This window comes from Protopterus annectens, chromosome 16.part0 (assembly GCF_019279795.1).
Source record: "Protopterus annectens isolate FY-2018-M chromosome 16.part0, PAN1.0, whole genome shotgun sequence".
Lineage (NCBI taxonomy): Eukaryota > Metazoa > Chordata > Ceratodontiformes > Protopteridae > Protopterus > Protopterus annectens.
The window spans coordinates 713,598,584-713,620,347 of NC_056750.1; the positions used below are offsets into that span (position 1 = coordinate 713,598,584).

Below are 21,764 nucleotides of genomic sequence, written 5' to 3' on the forward strand. Positions count from 1 at the left end.
CAGCTATAAGCAAATACATCAGGAAGTTATTGTAGAGATTCTAGCCAGTTAGATCAGAGGGGATGGAGAGAGGGTAACCTGGACTGCAGCAGGGTGAACACTCGAACATTTACATTTATGGTAGGTACAAAACTGTACTATGTTTATCATGTTACCCTGCTGCAGTCATCACACTTGGGTTGAATCCCAAAGCCAAGGATGGGTGGAGGAGTTATAGAGGATTAGAGGAGGCTAGGAGGCCCTGCAGAACTGCAGTGACGAAGCCAGCTCTAGTCTTAAAGTGGTAAGTGATAGTGTTTGGTAAAGGTGCGTACTGAGCTCCAAGTTGCAGCTTCCAAAATCTCCTTGGTAGGAACACCACTGAGGAAGGCTGTAGATGTAGCTGTTGCCCTGGTAGAGTGGGGCCTAATGGTAGCAGGTACTGGTTTTCCATGATGGGTATAGCAAAAATGAATGCAATGTCCTATCCATTTGGAAATGGTCTGTTTTGATATGGCCTTCCCTTGTGAAGCTGTAGCATAGGTCAGATTTTCTGAAAGCCTTAGTTTTATCCAAGTAGTAACGAAGTTGCCTGTGAATGTCCAAGGAATGCAGGAGTCTTTCTCCTTTGTTCTGTGGTTTTGGGAAGAAGGTGGGTAAAGTGGATGGTTTGATTTAAAGCCACACTGGAGACCACCTTAGACATGAAGGAAGGATTAGTTCGTAGAGAAACTCTGTCTTGATGGAAAATGAGGAAAGGTTCCACTGCCATTAGTGCCTGCAGCTCTGAGACTCTTCTAGCTGAAGTTATTGCTAGCAGCAGGGAAGTATTCCATGATAGAACTGTAGATCTGCAGAAAAAGCTGGTTCAAAGGGAGGCAGCGTAAGTTTTTCCAGAACAAAATTGAGGTCCCATGTTGGTTTAGGTCCTCTCCTGGGGGGCCTAAAGTTTTTTGCCCCCCTGAGGAACTGCCTTAGAAGTGGATGCGAAAATAAGGGTGGATCCGTGTTGTAGTGGGCTGAAATAGCTGATGCATGGATTTTAATGGAAGAAAAAAAAAGTCCTTTGTGCAACATCTCAGTTAAATACTGTAGAATCTGAGGCATGTGAGGCTGAAGTGCGTTTTGGCCTTTAGCTTGGTTCCAGGTGCAAAACCTTTTCCATTTATCCGAATAGGCCTTCCTGGTGCTGGGCCTCCTAGCTTCCAGAATAACATCCATAACTGCTTGGGAAAGAGTAGCTGGCTGGATGCTTAGGTGATTTGCCATGCAGCCAGATTTAAGGTTTTGAGTTGGCTGTGAAGAATCTGATTGTTTTGCTGTGTGAGCAAATGGGCAATTTGTGGTAAAATCCAAGGTGGGCCCTGGGCCATATTCCTCAATAGTGGGTACCAGTGCTGGCGTGGCCAGTCTGGGGCTATGAGTATCAGTCGTGGTTTCTCCTTTCTGACTTTCAGAAGCACCTTTGTGAGGAGAGGCAATGGAGGGAAGGCATATACTGTCAGGTTTTTCCAACTGAATGAGAGTGCGTCCACTTTCCAGGCTTGATGGTGAAGTGTCCTTGTATAAAATTTTGTTAGTTGGTAGTTGGCAAACAGGTCTATGTCTGGAAGGCCCCATTTTTGAGTTATCATTGCAAATACTTGTGGATCCAGTTTCCACTCGTGGGGATCCATGATGTTTCTGCTGAGGTCGTCTGCCAATGTGTTCTTTTTTCCTGGCAGGAATTGAGCTTGTAACTGAACTTGGTAAGCCAGAGCTGTGTTCCACAAGGTCATTGCTTGCCTACATAGAGGGTAGGAGTGTGTACCCCCTTGTTTATGTACCACATTACTGTGGTGTTGTCCGTCCTTATTGTAAGTTGTCCTGGATGTAATAGATTCTTGAAGGCTGTCAGAGCATTCTGTACAGCTATCATCTCTTTTTGATTGATGTGCAGATTCCTTTGATCTGCAGTCCATACGCCCACAACGCACTGTCCTGCCATGTGTGCCCCCCAGGCGTAGTCTGATGCATCTGTTGTCATAGTTTGCCTGGCTGGGGGCAAGGTGAAAGGCTGACCCTTGTTGAGGTGACATGCCTGTGACCAGCATAGAAACTCCTGTTGTAGGCAGGGAATGAGAGATATCATTGTGTCCAAGCTGTGGCTGTGTTAAGACCATACGCTTTTTAGGTACCACTGTAATTTCCTCATATGCAGCTTTGCAAATGGTATTAGTAGTATGCAAGATATCATGAAGCCCAAGGCCTGCAGAATTTTTCTTGCAGGTAGTTGGGTCTTTGTTGCCATTGTTTTGAAATACTGAGTCAGTTGCAGTTGTTTGTCTGGCGTCAGATAAGCCTTCTGGGCCGTTGTATTCAAGCTGGCACCCAGGAATGTCATGTTTTGTGAGGATACTAATTTTGATTTATTTTCGTTTACTGTGTACCCCAGGCAACTTAGAAGATGTTTTACAAAAGCCAGATGTTGTAAGAGGGTGTCCTTGCTTTCTGCTTGGATGAGGCAGTCGTCCAGGTATGGGTATATTTTAATTCCTCTTTGTCTGCAATATGCAATTACTGGTGCCAGGCATATTGTGAAGACCCTGGGCGCAGTAGATAAGCCAAAGGGCAGTGCAGAGAATTGGTAATGGGTTGAACCTGCAATGAAACGGAGGTATCTTCTGCAACTTTGTTTGATAGGGACATGCAGGTATGCCCTCCTTGAGGTCCAACGTTACTAGCCATGCTTTCTTGCCCAACATGGGAAGAAGCTGCTGTAGTGTTAGCATCTTGAATTTGGGTACTTGTAAGAAGGTGTTTAGAATTGAAAGGTCCAGAATTGGTCTCCAGGCATTGTCCTTTCTGGGAACTAGAGTCGTGAGTAAAATCCTTGGCCTTGCTCTGGAGTAGGTACCAGTTGAATGGCTCTCATGTCCATGAGAGCTGTAATTTGTTTTTGTGTCTCTGCCCATTGATTTTGTGGCAAGTTTGGCATTCCTCTTTTCATTGGCTAGGTGTGAAAATGGAATCTGTATCCTCGTGAAATTATGTCTAGGACCCAATTGTCCTTTGTGACAATGTGCCAGTTGTCTGAAAAAAGTGCGAGTTTTCCTCCCAAGGGTGCTGCCAAGAGAGCGTTGCTTGGCCAGATGAGGTGCAAGTCATTGAGTTTGCCTTCTGGTAGTTTGGGACCTGTCTTCTCCTCCCTTCTGTGTTGCAGTGTCCCATTGTCGAAGTTTGTACTGGGCTTGTGGTTGTCCTCTGCCTCTTGGACGTCTGTATTTACCCCTCTGTGGTCTGTCAGTAGCTGGAAAGGACCAATTTTTTGTTGGCCAATTTCTGCTGAAGCGAGGGGGCTGTACCTGTAGAAATTATTTGACTGTCTGCATAGATTTTGCCTTATCCTCCATTTTCTTTAAGACGACGTCTGCTTTGACTCCAAAAAGAACATCCTGCTGTAAGGGAGCACCCAGAAGCTTTGCTTTAACATGATCAGGCGGAGCTTGTTCCTTTAACGAAGCATGCCTACGTATGACAGAACCAGTGACAGCTGCTCTGCAGGAAGCCTCCAAAGAATCAAAACCACATTGTAAAGTATGTTTGCCCACCTGTTCAGTTGCATGTAACAGATCCTGCATTTCTTTCAATTCAGACTGTTGAGGGAGTGTGCTCATTTTTTGTTTTAACTGAGACATTAGAAATTGTTGATATTTTAGCATGTGAAATTGGCAATTTAGTGCCCTCATAGCTAGAGTGGCTGAGGTGTAAACCTTTTTCCCCCACCTGTCCAGTGCTCTGGAGTCCCTTTCAGAGGGTACAGGATTTTTTGCCATAGAAGCCTTAGCCCCTTTGGGACCCTGGGAGATAGTCTCTGGATCAGCAACAGGGCTTTTATAAAGGAATTTGTGGGAATCAGGTACTCTATAGTATCTGTGAGCTTTGGCTGGAGCAGGAGGCAAAGAATCTGGGTTCAAACTGGATTCTAAGTAAACATCATCCACAATGTCTAAAACTGGGGGGATGGCAAGTGGTCTGTGCTGGGGGAGTAAAAGAAACTCTCTGAGCCTTTTCTTTGAGTCAGAGTAGTCCTGACCTTCCCAGTGAAAATGTTCCCTCATAGTGTGTAAAGTTTCTCCAAAGGAGTAGTCTTCAGGGGGAGAAGCTGAGGGAATGGAATCCTCAGCATCAGAAACTTCATATGAGGAGAAGGAGTAATCTTGGTCCTCAGAGGAGCCTGAGGAAAGAGAGACTTGTTTAGAGGAGGCATAATCTTCCTCTTGTCTAGGCCTTTTGTTGGGTGGGGGTTGGGAACCCCAGATTAAAGAGATCAAATCTTCAGCCATTTTGAGCATCTGTTTCTTAGGCATGGGGCCTTGAACTGGAGACTGAAGTGCAGTCTTTTTAGGTTTAATAGGAGTCTTAGTCTTAGGATACGTTTTTATGGCGAGCGTCGTCGGTCTGAAGACGCCTTCAGAAACCGAAGGTGTTTCTGCAGCACCATCTTTATCAGCAGTGTCGTCGGTAGGGGGTAAACAAAATGGCTGCGTCGGCCTAATACTCTCCCCGAATAGCTCCGAAGCGGCCTCGGGTTCCAGATCTGCGGTAGTCAGGGGCTGTGTCAGAGCCTCACTGAAGACTGGTGAACCGGAAACCAGACCAGCCGAGGCCTCGGAATCTGGCTTGGGTCTAGGCTGCCTGTCCTTGTCCTTGCGTTTTCTGTGCACGACGGTAGTCGGTTGCTCTGACGGCATAGTGTAGTTAAATTTTCTACCGAAGTAGTGTTGTGTGAAATCAAAGCGTCTTTTTATAGTACGCTTATTAAACCTAGCACAAAAACGACAACCAGTGACGTGGTCTGGGCCTAGGCAAGGTATGCAGTAAGAATGAAAATCCTTATGAGGTATTTGCTTCCCACAAGAAATACAATTGTTAACTTTTTCTGACATCGGTCTGAGGCAAGAAAAGTTTCCCCAACGGGGTACTTAGCTTTATTGAAGTCTTCGGATCTGAAATTCGACTTCGAAAATCTCAGGAGTCGGCCGACCGGCACTTGTGAACTGCTTTTGCTTCAGGCACCGCGTGGCAAGAAAGACTGGAGAAAATGGCGGTGGATGCATTACATATACCCCTGGTGCACTGACGTCAGGGAAGAAGCGACAGCAACCGACGCCGGACCAAGACTTTGGAATTCCAGCCAACTGCGGGACCACCTGACGGCAGGATAAACCAAGTGTGATGACTGCAGCAGGGTAACACGATGAACATCTGGAAGTTGAATAGTGTCTTTCAGGTTGGATTCAGAAAATACCTCAGGCATAAAGGAAGGGCTAGTTCTCAAGTAGACGCTATCCTTATAAAAAATTATATAAGGAGGTTTACAAGATAAAGCCTGAATCTCTAAAATTCTTTTTGCTGTGGTTATGGCTATCAAGAATGTTTTCCAAGAGAGGAATTTTAGATTGCATTTATCTGAAGGTTCAAAGGGTGGATAATTTAGAGAATCCAGAAGCAAATTCAGGTCCCAAAAGTGCTAAAGGTTCTTTATATGGGTGTCTGGGCATCATGGAACCCTTCAAAAAGGCTCTGCAAAGTTTATGGGACATCAAAGATGAGCCATTCAGACTCAAGTGAAAATTGGAAATCGCAGCTAGATGCACTCGAATGGTAGACGCTGAGGCTCCTGTTTAAAACAGTGATGACAGAAAGTCTAAAACCTTCTTGACTGGAACTCAATACAGGTCAATTTTAGATATGGATATCTACAGAAAAAAGTTATGCCATTTACTGAGGTACAATTTTCTTGTAGAGGGTTTGCGACTGGCCAAAATGATATGTTGAGCTGATGAACGGAGAGAGTAATGCCTGGTAATCATGGGAATTGGAGAAGCCATGCTGTGAACTTGGGGTTGTGAAGATTCAGGTGAATCAATCCGTCCGTATGGGACAACAGGTCCGGAGTTGGATCCGGACTTAAAGGTTTCCAAACTAGATGAAACCAAAGGAAGGCCAGAATGGGGCAATGAGAATTATCGTGTTCCTCCACCCGACTGCTTTCTTTAGAAATTAAGATAAAAGAGGGATCGGGAGAATTGCATACAGAAGACTGGGGGCCAATCATGAAGAAGAGCATCTCTCGGTGACTCCCCTAGAGGGGGGGGGGGGAATCAGGGCAAAGTAGCTGCTGCACTTGTTCAAAAGGGGTGCAAACAGATCGTAGCAAAGCTGGCCCCACTGGTGAAATATCCTTTCCGCCACAGATGGATTGAGAGACCACTCATAAAGCATTAGAAAAGACTTGCTTAACCTGTCCACAATATCATTGGAGGTCCCCGGAATGCGCATTGCTATGAGATAGCAGTCAGATGAAATTGCCTATTGCCCAACTCTGACAGCTTCCTGACAGAGGGAGTAGGATGTTTCCCCCCTGTTTCTTGATGTACCAGACTACTGCCATGCTGTCTGTTTTAACTGCAATAATCTCTGAGGCGAGGGCTAGGTGAAATGCTTGTAATGCTAACAGCACTGCCTCATCTTTAAAACATTGATATGCAAGTTAGGCTCCACAGGGGAACCAAGTGCCTTGGACTGTCTTTCCTAGATAATACCCCCCCACACACCCTATCAGGCATGCATCCGTGGTCACTATGGCTTGGGGTTGAGAGGGAACAAAAGGACAACCCATTAAAATTTCACTGGAGTAAAGCCACCACTGAAGATCCTGTTTGCATCAGTTGGTAATTGTGATCAAATGACACATCAATCGGTCTAACATTGACCATTGAGACACTGCCAGCCACTGAAGGATTCTCATGTGATATTTCGCTAATGCAGCTAGGGTGACAGAAGCTACCATGGACCCTAGGGCTTGTAGTAGAAGTCTTGCTGGTACTTTGTTGTTGCAAACAATCTGGCCGACTTGACCTTTTATTCTTTGTAGTCTTTCTATGGGTAGGGAATGCAATGCTCATGACTGTGCAACTCCACTCCAGTGAACTCTAACTGCTGGCATGGCTGTAACTTGGATTTTTCGTAGTTTACAGTAATGCCTAGACTGGCATAAATCTGTAGAGTATAATCCCAAGCCTCTTCGAGGAGATGCCTGGTGGGAGCAGTAAGAAGCCAGTCGTCTAGTTATGGAAACACCCAGAATTCTTGCAATCTGAGATGAGCAGCAACCACTGTCATGCATTTGGTGAACAAGGGCAGTGCTCTGAACTAGTAGTGAATGGCTCCCATCTGGGATGCAGATATCTCCTGGAGCTTATGTTAATTTTTATGTGGTAATGCACATCGTGAAGATCTATAGAGAACATCCAATTATCTTCTCCCAAAAAATGGGAGGATAGACTGAACCTTGACAATCCGAAATTTGGACTGCTGAACTGACCTGTTAAGCCTGCTGAGATCCAAAATTGGTCTTCAGTCCCAGGTTTTCTTTGGCACTAAAAATAACCTTTTTTCTCTCTCAAAAAATCTTTATTAAATTTACACACATGACAAAGGCAATGTTACATTTACATAAATGAAAAACTTACAAAATGGCATCACTTTAGTTGTAAACCATTTACATCACAGGAACCACTGAAACAACTGTAAATGTGAATATTATACATCACTTATAAACCATCCAGTCATTGTCAGTTAAGCATTATATGGCTCATTCAAATCCTGCTTCTTAAACCTCGTTCCTGCTCTGCATATGTTGCTCCCACAATTCCCATTCTTTCTTATGTAGTTTGCTCCCTCCCTTTTCTAAAGATACCAATTCCAATTGTTTCCTCTCTGTTACTATTGCTTTTTAGCAGCCACCGTAATTAGACTCAGCAAAGCTTTACTATGCCTAGGCAATTCTAATTCTGTAGCACAACTCAGAAAAATCATCTCCCCAGTCAGTCCAACCTTCTCACCCAGCATCTCCAACAGGGAAGTCTGCAGGGAATCCCAAAAGTCCACTAGCTCATTATACTCCCAAAAAATATGTTTCCAGCTACCTCTTTCTTGCTCATCACACCTTGAATATTTGCTATCCACCTGAGGAAAAATTCTTTGGGAGTCTACTTGGGGTATAAAAATACCAATGTAAACACTTCCAGGCAAAGATCTTCTAGACTTTGTTTCATATTTTGGAGATGCACATATATCCCCCATTGTCTCTTTGTGAATAGCTTATCCAATCTCTCTTCCCAATCCTTTCTCGGCTCCTCTGATTATCATGCAATATTTTATATACTTTACTAATTATTCCTTTTTTAACAGCAGCTTCTGTTCTAAATTCTATTAAAAACTCTACCCGTGCTGGTCTTTCATTTAGGAGCCCCCTATTTCTTTCTCTTTGCTTATACTCTGATACCAATCCTTGATAGGGAAGACAATCTCTTACCTGCAGTCCAAATAAATTCTTGGCCTCTTCCCATTCTATTACCTTTCCCTTTCTAGTTATTTGCTCCCAATACCTTGGTTCCTTTGCCAGTTTTCTCCAATAAATTCCAACACCCTCTTGCCTAGTGTATCCCTGACCACAGTCAACCCTATCGGCAAAATCTCTTCTCCATTCTCATGCTGGTTTGGTTCTTAGAATACTCCCTGCTATTTTATGAATATAATATTCTGTACGATTATGGTGGTTCTCCTCTAACCGGAGTCTGCATCTAAAATCCCACTATCTTATTTCTTGAGCTTCCTCTCTGTGTCAGCATCATTCCTTTCCACTTTGAATTATAGTTTTCTGCTTGTGCTACATGTAAGAGCCTTAAGTGTGTTAGCACTAAAAAGAACCTTGAATACATTCTGGATCCTATTTGGTCTGATGGGACTACTTGGATGACTCTTTTGTCGAGCAGTTTTTGAATTTCTAAGACTGCTGCTTCCCTGTGCGTGGGTGGAACGTCCGAGATTTTGGTCATAGGTTTTGGATGGACTAGAAAGGAGACACTGTACCTCTGGTTATGATCCTCTGCTCCCAAAGGTCCTTTATCTTTAGCCAGGCATGTTGATGCAGGACTGCCTCCAGAGGAAGGTAATTGAGCCTTCTTTTAGGAACATTGATAAGAGTTCGCAGAGAAAGAATCCTTGGTACCCTGATTCCAAGCGCCATTTCTGCCTCTTCCATTATTATTACTTCCACCTCTGCCCTGGGGAAGTCATTGCCATTAGTGTCCTGGAATGGCCCTTTGGACTTTTTAAACCATAGCCTCCCACTCTGCTGGTTCCTGGAATAAGGTCACTGGGGAGTGGAAATGCGTACGCCTATGGCAGAAAGCGTCTTGCCATCTTTCTCACATCTGGTAAGAGTATCCTTCACTGTGGGGCCAAATAGGGATGTTCCATCCAAAGGAGAGTTGACGAAAGAAGACAAATGGCTCTGCAAGCTCACATAAGTGCATCCAGTCGTGTCTCTGGAAGGCTACGCCTGAACCTGCTGCTCCCTTCGACAGCATGTGCAATTAGCCTCATGGATGACTTTGATATTGATTCTAGGGTTGCGAGCTGAGAAGTCACTTTGCCTCTAACTCTCTCAGCTACCGCTCCTGTCAGGGTATCCTGAAGAACCTTTATAAGATCCCTTTGTAATCTGCTAAAATGTGCCACGTAATTCTAGGACCTAAGAGCGAAGGTATATGAGGCATATGCACTTCCCAAATCTATCCATAGACCTAGACTCCTTATTAGGGAGATGGACAGTGGGACTCTCTTTGGCAAGTTCCCTCTTGGTGGCTGTTGCTACCACCATGGCGTATACTGGGATTCCCTTAGTCCAATGTGGCTGATCCTTAGGGGCTGACATTATACGATATGGTCTCTTAGGGATGAGCTCGCTAGAATCAAGTGACTTCCATGCCCACTGAGCAATCAGTTTTATGAGGTCATCAGTGGGTCAAGAAATCCAAGAGGTGGAGGGTTGAGCACGAAAAGCCTCAAGATATAGGGGCTCCTCTGAGGAAGGTTGGGTGGAAGACCAGCCTCCCCTCTGTTTCAGGATTTCAAGGATGTCCACAAAGGAAACCATCAGGGGGAGACTTGGGGGAACCTTCCCCTTCATTGAAATCAGTATCTTCCGTGAATGACTCCTGCGGGGAGTCCAAGTGCTTCATCTTACACTTCGCAAGGACCTCTTTGGTGGGGTGTTCCAGAGAGGTATCTGAAAAGATGGTGAATTTAAGTATACCAGTGCCAGTGAAGAGAACATAACCACAGTGGTTAGATCCTAAGACTTTTGTGCACTCTGTCCCAGGGAAGAGGATGGAGGAAGCTCAGGTCAAGAGGAAAGATGCAAAGTAAATGGGATAAGTAACAACTGACTACCTGCCACAGACAAAGCTCTCTTTATGACCTGGAAGGCAGGCCATCCCATAGAGGGATGGAAGCCCATAACCAAAAAAGACTGCATCAGAACCGTGGCCCCACCCTGCACCGAGGGAACCTCCTCAAAAGCCGAGCCTACGAATGCAGAAGCACAGAGGGGCATGAACGGCTCCTAAAAAACTGAGACAAAACTATCCCCCCCCCCGGAACCTTCAACAAAGATAGGGCCCCAAGATGTCCCTGGGTCCAAAACACCCAAAGTATTCAGGAAAGTGATTGGTGCCAGAGAAGCAGCTCTGGCTTTCATTAAAGCAGTCAGTACCAGAAATGCTGACACTGTAGACTCCGAAGTCTAGGTAGGAGTTAGAAGAGGAAAAAGACAAATTGAAGTAGACGTGGACTCGGTTCCATGGGCACCAGCACCAGGAACCAGAGCCAAATACAATCCCCTCATCGCAAGTTGTTGTTCCACCATCTTCATAATATCCGACTCGGTAAGGCTCCTGGATTGGGCAGAGGAATTGGAGAGATACCTGGGAGAATGCCTCTCCAAGAAAGGACTTGGAGGACAATCGGCAAAGGGGTCCACTGAAGGTGAGTACTTGGGCCAAGATAAGATAGGGATAGGCGAGTCTTTCGGTTAAGTTTCTGTAGGAACCGATACTGTGGTCAGCGCAGATAAACTCAGTGCAGAAGCCAGCCCCAACAGTGTCTAATGCTTAGATGCTTGAATTGTCTGTGCTGAAGATGCTATCTGCACCGATGATGATTTAGGTACTTTCAGAACCAATTCTGATGGAACAGCTGAACAGAGTGAAAACTCTTTTTAGGCATCTCCCTGTTACTGGAGGTAGTAGGAGGAGAGCTCTCTGGTCTGGACCCTGACAGAGTTTCGACAAACTCAGATTTTAACAGGCCTTTCAAAATAAGTTTATTTTTGTGCTCCATTAATGTCCAATGGCTAAATCTATGGCATATGGCACAGTCTTTTTAGAGGTGAACAACTCCAAAACAATAAACGGAAAGAGTATGCCTGTACGAATTGTGCATTTTTCTATCACATTTAAGACAACTTTTAAATTCAGCATTGCCTTTAATTGGCTTGTCTGCCATAATCAAGAGACAGACCGAAAGATACATGCAAACACAGGAAAATATCAGACAAAGGAAGAGACTATTCTAACAGTAAACGTCTTTTTTTTTTTTTTTTTGTTAAACAGAAAAAAAAATAAATAGAACAGTACAAGTACCAACAATGGTGCAAAGAAATACCAAAAGATAGAGGGAAAATATACCAACATTGGTATAGAACATTACCAAAAGGTAGAAAGAGTCGTATGCACACTAAAATGACTTAAGAAGGAGAGGGTAGACGAAAGGTAGACTAAAGTAATAGAAGGTTTAAAATATAATGGGAAGATATTCACTTACAGAAGAAAAAAACTGCTTCGCTTGAGAGCTTACAGGTGACACGTCTGGCACTTTGAAGCAGCAAAAGAGATCTGAGGTTATATGGTAAGGAGCATTATGGGTAGAGCTGGGCTCGAGATGTTTTGGTACGTGCGAGCTAGACTAATGGCAGAATTGGTTTTGAGGGTTCAGAACCGAACCCACTGTCAAGGACTATGTGAAGACTGACAACATCAGATATAAATATTTTCTTTACTTACAGTTAGCTTTTTCCCCTCTCTTCCCCTCCCCAAAGCATTTTTCAGAACATTAATGACATGAAATAGGGTATATACTTTACAGTCCCCCACAACTCCAACAAATGTTGAAAACGTTCTATATTTCCATATCTTTTTCTGTCATATTTCACAGATATAATTATTGCACTGCAATCCCACATTAAGTTACTGGTTTTATTACTGCTTTTCTCTATCGCCCAAATCCTGTCTCTACTTCATATCCAACGTACTCTCAATTCTCCTAGTCAACTCTTGTGCTCGCTCCCTTCTCTCCAGCATCTTCCATTGAAATACTGGAAAAGGTTTTCCAGGTACAGTCTTATCTGTGGTCTTTAGTACCAGAAGAAGCAGAATCTCCTCCTGTTTCATAGCTCACTTTTTGTTGGACAAACTTTTGTACTTCCTCCTTAGCATGCACTTCATCCCCCCCAGGGAAGAATACCTTAAAGACAGCTGGATATAGCAGTCTGAATCTCACACTTGCATCTTGACATTCCCTAACAGTGGAATGAATTTACTCCACTTCTGCCTGGTGTGCAATGAGTAATCATTCTCCACAAACACTCTGTCTCCCACTTTTAGTATTTTTTCCTACTGCCACAGTTTTGTCAGAATCAACTCCTTCTGTTGGTAGGATTGAATCTTTACTATTAAAGGTCTAGGTTGCTTTCCTTTAGCTAAGTTTGGAGCATACACACGATGTGCCCTTTCGACTAACAACTCCTGCTGAGGAGTACCAGTTCAGTTGCTTAATTGTGCTTTCATTAAATTAATGCAGTCTGTTCCTTCCAGCTTCTTTGGTACAGCTGAAAATCTCAGGTTTTCTCTATGAGCTCTGTCTTCTAATTCAATTATTTTTTTTTAACATTTCTTCCTGAGCAGTCTCGTATTCAGCCAGCCTTTTCCTCATTTCAACCTCTGATTTTTGCAGCTTTATCATCTCATCTGAATATCTGTTTAAAGCTTTTTCCATTTTCCAGTCTTTTGTTGTTTGTGGTGATATACTCCATCAGTGTTTTGTTTATTTTAATGAGGTCTGTATGCAGTTGTTTTATATCCTCCTGTAGATTACTGGAAGTCATGTATGAAGGCTGCATTACTTTTTGCTGAACAGCTGCAGAACCCTCCCCAGTCAGTGTTTCTTCCTCACTTTTTGTAGCTGATTCTTTTCTAGGTCTTCTGTATTTTTATTATTCCTGGCATGCAGACAATGCACTTACTAGGCAGTTACTAACTTTTACACATATACTGAGTTTCTGTTTACATACTGGGAGAGTTAGAAACAAGCTTTTCAGTGTGTAGCCATCTTGGAAGTCCATGATTTTTCAGAGTTATGATACAGAGTCGAAATTGCTTAGATACTAGTAAGGCCTTGCTGTGTCTAATTATCGTGGCTGCTAAAAAAAAACAACAATTACTAGAAAATCAAAATCTAAACCAAATGCACTACAAATAGTGAATATAGTAATACAGATAATACAACTGGAAATGAGATCTTTAGAAAAGGGTAAGGGCAAACTAAACAGGAAAAAATGGGAATTGTGGGAACAATACATACAGGGGAGGAATGAGGTTTGAATGAAGGAAGGACTTAAATGAGCTATGTAATGTTTGACTGAAAATGATTGGGTAAATAAGTGATGTATAATGTTTGTAACTGGGAGTGTGGTCAGTATGGTTTGTGATGCAAAATGCCTGCAACTAGGTTTGTGTAGTGTAGATTGTTTTCATTTGTATAAATGTATGATTGCCTACGTCGTAACTGATGGTTTAATAAAAATGTTTCTTGCTTAAAAAAGGGCAGGAACTGAATAATTTATGTAATGTTGCTTAGGTTTTTATGGCATATAGCAATATATGTGTAAGTACAATGTTTGTAAATGTGAACTTGCTAATACAATTTGATAGCTTTTATATAAATGTAAATTTGCCTATGTCACAAGTGATAATTCAATAAAGGTGTTAAAAAAAGAAAACAGAGCGAATAGGTGTAGTTTCTAGAAAACACTTCTACAACAACTCATATTTTTTGAGGGACTGAGAAACCTCAGTGTTCTCCCCACTGTAAACAGTGAGACATTCTAACAATATTTGCAGAGAAAGAGAAACCCCACAGGGAGAATAAAAAATAGAGCTCTCCTCTAAATCTGAATCAGAAATCTGAGGACAAAACCCTGAAACCATCCCTGCATCTTAGTTTTCAGATTCAGAATCTTGAATGTCTTCAGGAAAGGAGGCAGCCCTCTATCTTTACCGGAAAGTACGGTACAAGAAGGATCAACAGCCTAAATCAAACTGTGATCCAGTCCTAGTAAGCTCTTATCCAAAGAATTTTAAGGAGGAGGAATAGATATATGCTTGGTTTTCTCTTTCTTTTTGACAAGAAAAATAGAGCCCACCGTGTTACTAATGGCAGCTGCTGCTTCCCCAGGGATGGACACAGAATTCTGACAACAGGGAAACCCTTCCTGTTCCCTCTCCCAGGAATGATGAGTGGTTCTCCCTTACCCACTGAAGGTACCTCAACAGCCTCAAAGGGCATGGCTAACCCCTGCTCCACAGCGGCTGTAGGTGCTACAGCAGAGGGATCTGGGGTAAAAGATGAGTGGTGTGAGGTACAACAAATGGCCATAGCAAAGTTACCCACCTAAGGGTGGGGCAAATTGCTAGCCTGCTGTGGTGGCAAAATATGTTTGCTTAACTACTTCATTTTATCACTGGAAGAAGGACTGACCATGGGAGGGATAATCTCTTCCATGGTCAAGTCGAAAAAGGTCTCTCTACCCTGGGAAAATCAAGCAACAATGGCAGTAAAACTACCAGTCCACAAAAGTTAATTTTTCTTGGACAGAAAAACACACAGTAAAAAGTACTTTCAAACACTACGACAGCCTAATACCCTTAAAATAAATAATTTCTCTACAGAAAATAGTTTATCAGTTAGATAATACTACTTTTAAACTGACAAACGAGTGCTCAGTTTAAAAGTACTTTACAGTCTTGAGACAATTCATTAAAATACAACATTCTTGAAGCTTTGGAAGCTGGCCGGCTGTTATATCATTGGCAGGATATAATCCATACAGTTAAGGTTACTGCAGCAGTGATCAATATAAATAACATATGAAGCAACAACTTCCTCAGAATCAAAATTTTCAGATTGTGTAAACATCCTAAAGCACCACATTCTCCCTCCAATCCCTGTTCTTCAGGTACACTGTTCAGAGACTCAGGTTCCCTTTTCCCCAGAGATCATTAAAAGTAGTTCTCCCCTGGCTGCAGAAGGCAACTCTACAGCTGCAGAGGGTGTATCTACCCAGCAGCCCTTAGGGTCAACAGCAGAGTTACCAGGGGAAAATAATAAACAGTCTAAAGAACCACAACCAAACACAGCACAGTGACCCATCTGCAACTGAGGCAAAACTGGAGCCGGTCTGACACCTTCTTCTTCTTGTGGATGGGGTAAGGAATAACAAAACAGAAGACCAGTAACTACTACAGATGCACTATTAGTTTAACCAGAAATTTCAGCATTAACTATGCTGGTGTATGCTTACAGGACAGCTCATAACTGAAGAAAGACTTCAGATTAGCCAACTTATCACTGTAGTAAACGTATATATAAAAAGTGTTATATTTCCCTCTTCGGCCAAAAATTAATGACTCTCTAAAACACTCTGTACACAACATCTATCAGAATACAAAACAACTAAATGTTTTCCTTACCTAAGGATTGCGGACCTGCTGCTGTGTTTAATTCAGCATAACTTCCTGAAGGAGTCTGTATAAGATGGCCATAATAAAGTTTTTGATTAACTGGTTCTGCAATGCAAAAAAAAACAGACTTTTACTTGAAATGATACTGTAAACAACATTATAAATTTAAAGGTCTTCTCTACTGTACTCAAAGCTCTGCACATCATAATGATTTTCCAGATCAGACTTTTATAAATATTTACACTGAAAGGACCCCTGTGGCACCAAGATCCTTTTCTAGATGTACCAAACTTATTTTTCACGTATGACAGACATTCTTAAATTACAGAAGTCTCTATGTATGAGATGCATTAGCTGGGACACACACAAGAGGGAGTTAAAAGAGTTTCTGCTTTCCATCTACCTGATTCTCCCAAGATAATATGTACAACACTCACATATAACTCATTATCTAGTCCTTGTGTGTGTTTGCAACTTACAGCTTCCACAGACCCTATCATTCTCTGACATCATATGCAGAACTAGGCAGAAGCTCAGGAAACTAGTCTGGGTTATACAAGCTACCGGTTTCAGAGCCAGGGCTGGTTACTGGGTGAACTCCATTTTATATAAAGTAAAGAACGCAGGAGTTTTTTTTTTTCATGTTCAGAACGAATGCTACAGGTGGCCTTTTCTTTAAAACATATTTCAAAATAATGAAATTATGAAAATGGAGGACAATAAAAGACTGCTCACAATATTATGAAACATTAGCAATACTAGCCAGTTCTGTTGGTTTACAGTGGTACAGCCATGACTACCGCCCATGTGACAAAAGCTCATTTAGCATCTACTGGTGGTGGCAAGGGAAAGATGACTGTCTATCCTGATGAAAGTGGCAGACTGGGACAGTCAAAACCCACAATCCCTCACGAGTGGCAGCAAGGCAAAGGAATGCCCACAGGTGGGCATTCAGTTACTAAACCATGAATGTCGCACTCCTCACTGCTGGTGCTTGCAGCATGCACTTGCTCAGAGAGGACATAGTGGCTCCCACGGTGGTGTGTGTTACTTTTCTCCTGCCCAAGGGAAGGGTTAGGACCATAATGAAATATGCCTTCATTACTTGGACACAAGCAATAGCACTAGCCATCACTATGCACATCCCTGCTTACTGGGCTCCTCTGACCATGGCTGACAAGAAGAGGCTTAATGTGTAATAGCAAAAAGCATACAGACATAAAAAGGGCATCAGCGACAATGATGCACTGATGACTTGCAACAAACCAAGCTTCTATGCATGGTCTCAAACTCAAAACTCACATCCAACATAACTGATATTTTTAGCTTGTGCAGGTCATGATTTCATGTACAGAAAATAAAACAAGGAGGCACTTAAGTCTGCTGAAAGCTGAAGAAAGTTGCAATACTTTACATATGTGTAACACATTCTCTACAAAAGTGGCTGGTACATAAAGGGTCTGTATGGCTTTGGATTTTTTTCGTCTAGTCTCCTTATGGCAGGTTTAAGAAGTCCATGTTCATAGTTAAGTACGCTAACTGCACTTGTGGGCCATTTTAAGCATACACAATTTTCCTATCAAAAGTGAGAATCAAACCTTGTGCCTTGTGACTGTGATGTAAACTCCTTAACCTTTGTACCAAACCCCCAATCCTAAAGCACTAGGCTGGCTGCCCTTGTGTACCACTTTAAGCCTAGCCAGTTTGCCTTCCAAAGGTGAGAATCATATCATGTGTCTGTGAGGCAAACACCTTAACCACATATGCAGAAGTGCACTGGACTGCATGGCTAGAAAGTACTGAAGATGGTGATGATGGATGCCCCTCTTGTACCTGAATGCCGGCCATTGGATGTTCGTTAGCTAGGGATGATGACTAGGGAAATCAGGTCAGTTGTGGGCTTCTGCATGGCACGAAGACCCAATGATGACTACTGCAATACTGACTACAAAGAATATCTGGAGTTGCAGATAGTGCTATGTTGTGATACCATTATTTGCCATGTCACATGCACTGAGAAGGACATGAGCATATTAACATCTGAAAAATTTAACAGGTATGTTGAAGAAGAAATGAGACAAATGCAGAAAGGAAAAGTAGTCAGAGAACACTTAAGGACTACTTGTTACTCACTCTAACCACCTATCCATGCATAAAGCAAGTAGCTGATACTAATTAAACAATCTATCTTCTGCTGTTCCTCAGAAGAAACAGGAACAGTACCTTTCTTGAACTCTTTACTAAATCACCACATTTTAGTTTTAATGTAGGCTCACAGAAACTAGGCCAATGACAGGTGTACAGTTCCGGTAGCAGTAGGAACACCAGGGTTAACTGATAAAAAAAAATATCCAACTATATTTAAATATGTGATGCATACATTAAGTCCATATGAACTGCAGGAGGAGTCCACTCTAGGTACACTGCAGGTGATGAGAACAGCATTCTTCACAAACATCAAAGATAAATATAATACTTGTGTAATGAACTTTAATGGAACCCTGAACTCAGGAGTGGCATTCATTCTTATCATGGTGTGAGAAACCATAATCATTTGCAGAAATTAAAAAATGGAAAAGAAAACAAACCATATCAGTTGCCATTATTACTATCGTGCAGTTCAGATACATTTTCTTTGCATCAGTTTTCATTCACTTCAGCATTACATAAATTGCTCAATTCCTGCATTCTTTTAAACCTTCACTACCCCTCACGAGGATTACTCAGTATATATAGTGGCCACTATGTTCACTTCTTTATATGAAATTCACTCCTTCTGTTCACTAAAGATTTGTTTGCGTCTTTCGGCTTTTCCTGGTTATGGGTCGCCACAGCGGAACTCCAGTCCGCTAATGATTGGCAGTAGATTTTTACATGCTGGCTTGCCGGGCCTAACGCACAACCTTCAATGAAGAAACACCCATTCACTCATGTCGACACATAGAAGACGCTCTAACTGAGAATCGAACGGGCAACGTCTAACTGTGAGGCGACAACGCTACCGCAGCACCACCACCGCAGTTCTTCTGTTCACTAAAGATACCACCTTCAATTCTTCTATCTCATTTAAATATTCAAAATTTCCATTACTGCTGGTACAGATTTTGATTTCTGTTTTAAAGTGATTGCTTTTCTTCGCAACCAACAGCATTAAACTTAGAAAGGCCTTATGTTTAGGAAGCTCATATTCTATAACCCAGCTCAAAAGAGTCATTCCCTCAAAATACTACATTTTGTTCCCAACATTTATGTTAATGTTCTCAAGAAATTTGAAAATCCTCCAACTTGTTACATTCTCAAAAACAGTTTCTAGTTAATCTTCTACTTCATCAAATCAACTCTTGCTGTCTATCCAAGGAAAAATTATTGGTAATCTATGTGGGGTATAAAAATACTTCAGCAAATAAATGACCATTTTTACCTACAAATAATGCCTATTTGAAAGTTAAGGTTAACCAATGATCATACACAAATCAGGGCCCATGTTCCCACTCACACAGGCAGCCGTTCTTAACGTTTTCTTTTCCACTCACATATGCTTTCAGCATTAAGTAAAAAGTACACGTGCTACCGTTATACAGATAATGCAATAAATGCAACAGTGCACAATTTAGTAACTTACTACGGCTGTTGGAGAATAACTACTTTAACTATTCTCTTCCCACAGTTTCAAACTTCATTTCTTATTTTATTTTCAAGAAATTGTTTGCCAATATCCCTTTAAAAGTTAATTACCTTCTACCCTGCAGAAATCATACACTATGCACTGTTTCACTGAACTGCTTGCCAATGTCCCTTTAAAAGTAAATTACATTGCACCCTGTAGATTCACTCTGAACACAATGTCTACCCTGTAGACTCACTCTGAACATAATGACTAACATCTGCAAGCTGCTTGACTTCAGCTAAATGTAGGTACCAATAGAGAAAAAAAGATAATTTGCAAATGCAAGAATGAACTATCATTTTTCTCTCTTGTTTTCCAGTACTTTTGCTTAAATAAAAAAACCTTGTCTATACTTGAGTAATGTTTTTAATGTCTTAATCTAAAGATGCCCATCCTCTATAAAAACAGGGGACATTATATTTTAATTCTACTACTCCAACACAGGTGCATGGAAAAAATGTAGAAATTCAACAAGGAATCCAGCATTCCAAAAGAAACCAGAAAGGGCTTTTATTTGACAGCAGCTTCCAAAAAACAACCATTTTAGATACAAGAGTGCCCTGTCATCTAATGCAATGTACGCAACAGCGTTTTTTCATAAAACTGATAGTCAAATGATCAAAAATAACACTTGAAATAATTATATGACATTTGACATAAATTTTACTTCATTCAAAAATGTCAGCAAAAATTAAAGATAAATGTATCACATGTTAAACATCTTACATCAACATGCCTCCTATTTGGTATAAACGTGTTACCAGAAATAAATATGCAATGAAAATTCTTTAACACAAATGGCCTATCTTGCAACATACAACCTACTATGTATAAATATACTAGCCAAAAATATCTATATTTTTCTATCTATAGCTATCTACATATAAAAACAAACAATAGCCATTCAGGACATGTACTAACTCCAAAGTAAAGCAATGGTGATATCATACAATGTCCAAATAAGAAAATACAACAGAAATCAAACTGAACCATATAAATATGTGCTTAGTATAAAAATATAATAAATCCCCAACCGAATACATCAGCCTCCCAACCTTCAAAAAAAAAAAAAAAAAAAAAACAAAGGGTAAAAATATCTGGACGCAGAAAGGTTATGAACACTGTCAACCTAATGCAATGGGAAGTCAAATGTATACATGAATGTGTGAGCATATGCATAACTCAGGAAACCAGGTATATATCCACATTGTTTAAAACTATGTAAAACACATTTGAACAAGGTATAATGAAAAAATGGATATGTACATTTTTTAAGAATAGGTGTATCCTTATTATATCAATTTGTTTTTAAATTTTCATTCATGCCTGAAGAATACAGAGCTCCTAAGCAAATAATACAAAATGTTTCCTTCTTGTCAAAAGTAAGAGTGCCAATGTTCCTTAAGAATATCTTTAGTTGTGAATTTATCAATGCCAGTGAAAGTAAATACTTAACTATTATGCTTGAGAGCATGTTTATATACTGGGCTATTTTCCCTCTGGTAATTAGTATCACGCATACGGAGCAAAATTCTCCGTTTCAACAGTCGACTTGTTTGGCCAATATAAAATGCAGTACACAAGCACATCACCACATAAAGGATCCAGTCCATATCAAATATGATCACATGTCTGATCTAAAAAGCTCTGGTGGTGTTCACAGTTATAAAAAAAAATCTTACATATTCTACTAGGGCGTGCATCTTAAACAGGGAAAACAACCAGTGGTTCCTATACTAGACCTACACATTCTTCTCAACAGGCCAGATTTTCACAGAATGTCTAGATTTTTTGCCTCTTATTTTTGGTCTATTCCTCATAAAATGTGTGGTTTTCTAGCAAATCACTGGGATGATCTGAGGACTGAAGTCACTAAATAATGACATACATTTGAGTTTCAGACTTCAAATCCTTTAGAAAATGCATGGTAACAAAACATATTACTCTTGTAACTTTCTAAGTTCATAAGAGCGATATTTAAAATCTGTTCCTATTTCTGGGCCTTTGTCCCACCATTTTCTCAGGCTTTGTCCAGATTTCTTACACTAAGCGGTCGAGAGGTATGGGACTGGACTCAAATACATGTCACAGTCATTTATACCAGTTCAAAGACTGTCCAATACCATCCTCCATTATCAGCTAAACTGCCAAATGTTAAGAGCCACATCCATAAAAAAAAAAAAAAAAATCATTCATTACAATATACCAGTAAAGTCAAATGACTTCCTTTACTTTAAAAAATGTACCTTAAGTAGTAAGTAATTTCAAGTCTTCTGTACCATCTCTCTGATTTATATGGCTTCTATGTTGCAACCAATGACTGGTGTCAAAACCATGGCCTTAAGCTTAATGCAAAAAAATGCTTCGTCATCCCCTTTGGGAAAAACTCAGTTCCCACTAAATACCACATCAATGGGAGCCCATTGAAC

At 41.3% G+C, this 21,764-nt stretch overlaps 1 protein-coding gene across 2 annotated transcripts in view; it reads right to left on the reverse strand.

The window, feature by feature from the left end:
- LOC122790475 (zinc finger protein 521-like) overlaps window positions 1-21,764 on the reverse strand; it is a 3,214,752-nt gene that overhangs the window by 782,964 nt on the left and 2,410,024 nt on the right. For both annotated transcript variants that reach the window (XM_044058016.1, XM_044058015.1), the window contains exon 29: window positions 15,678-15,773. In XM_044058016.1, the coding sequence (XP_043913951.1) occupies window positions 15,678-15,773 (96 nt within the window). The remainder of the gene's footprint in view (window positions 1-15,677; window positions 15,774-21,764) is intronic.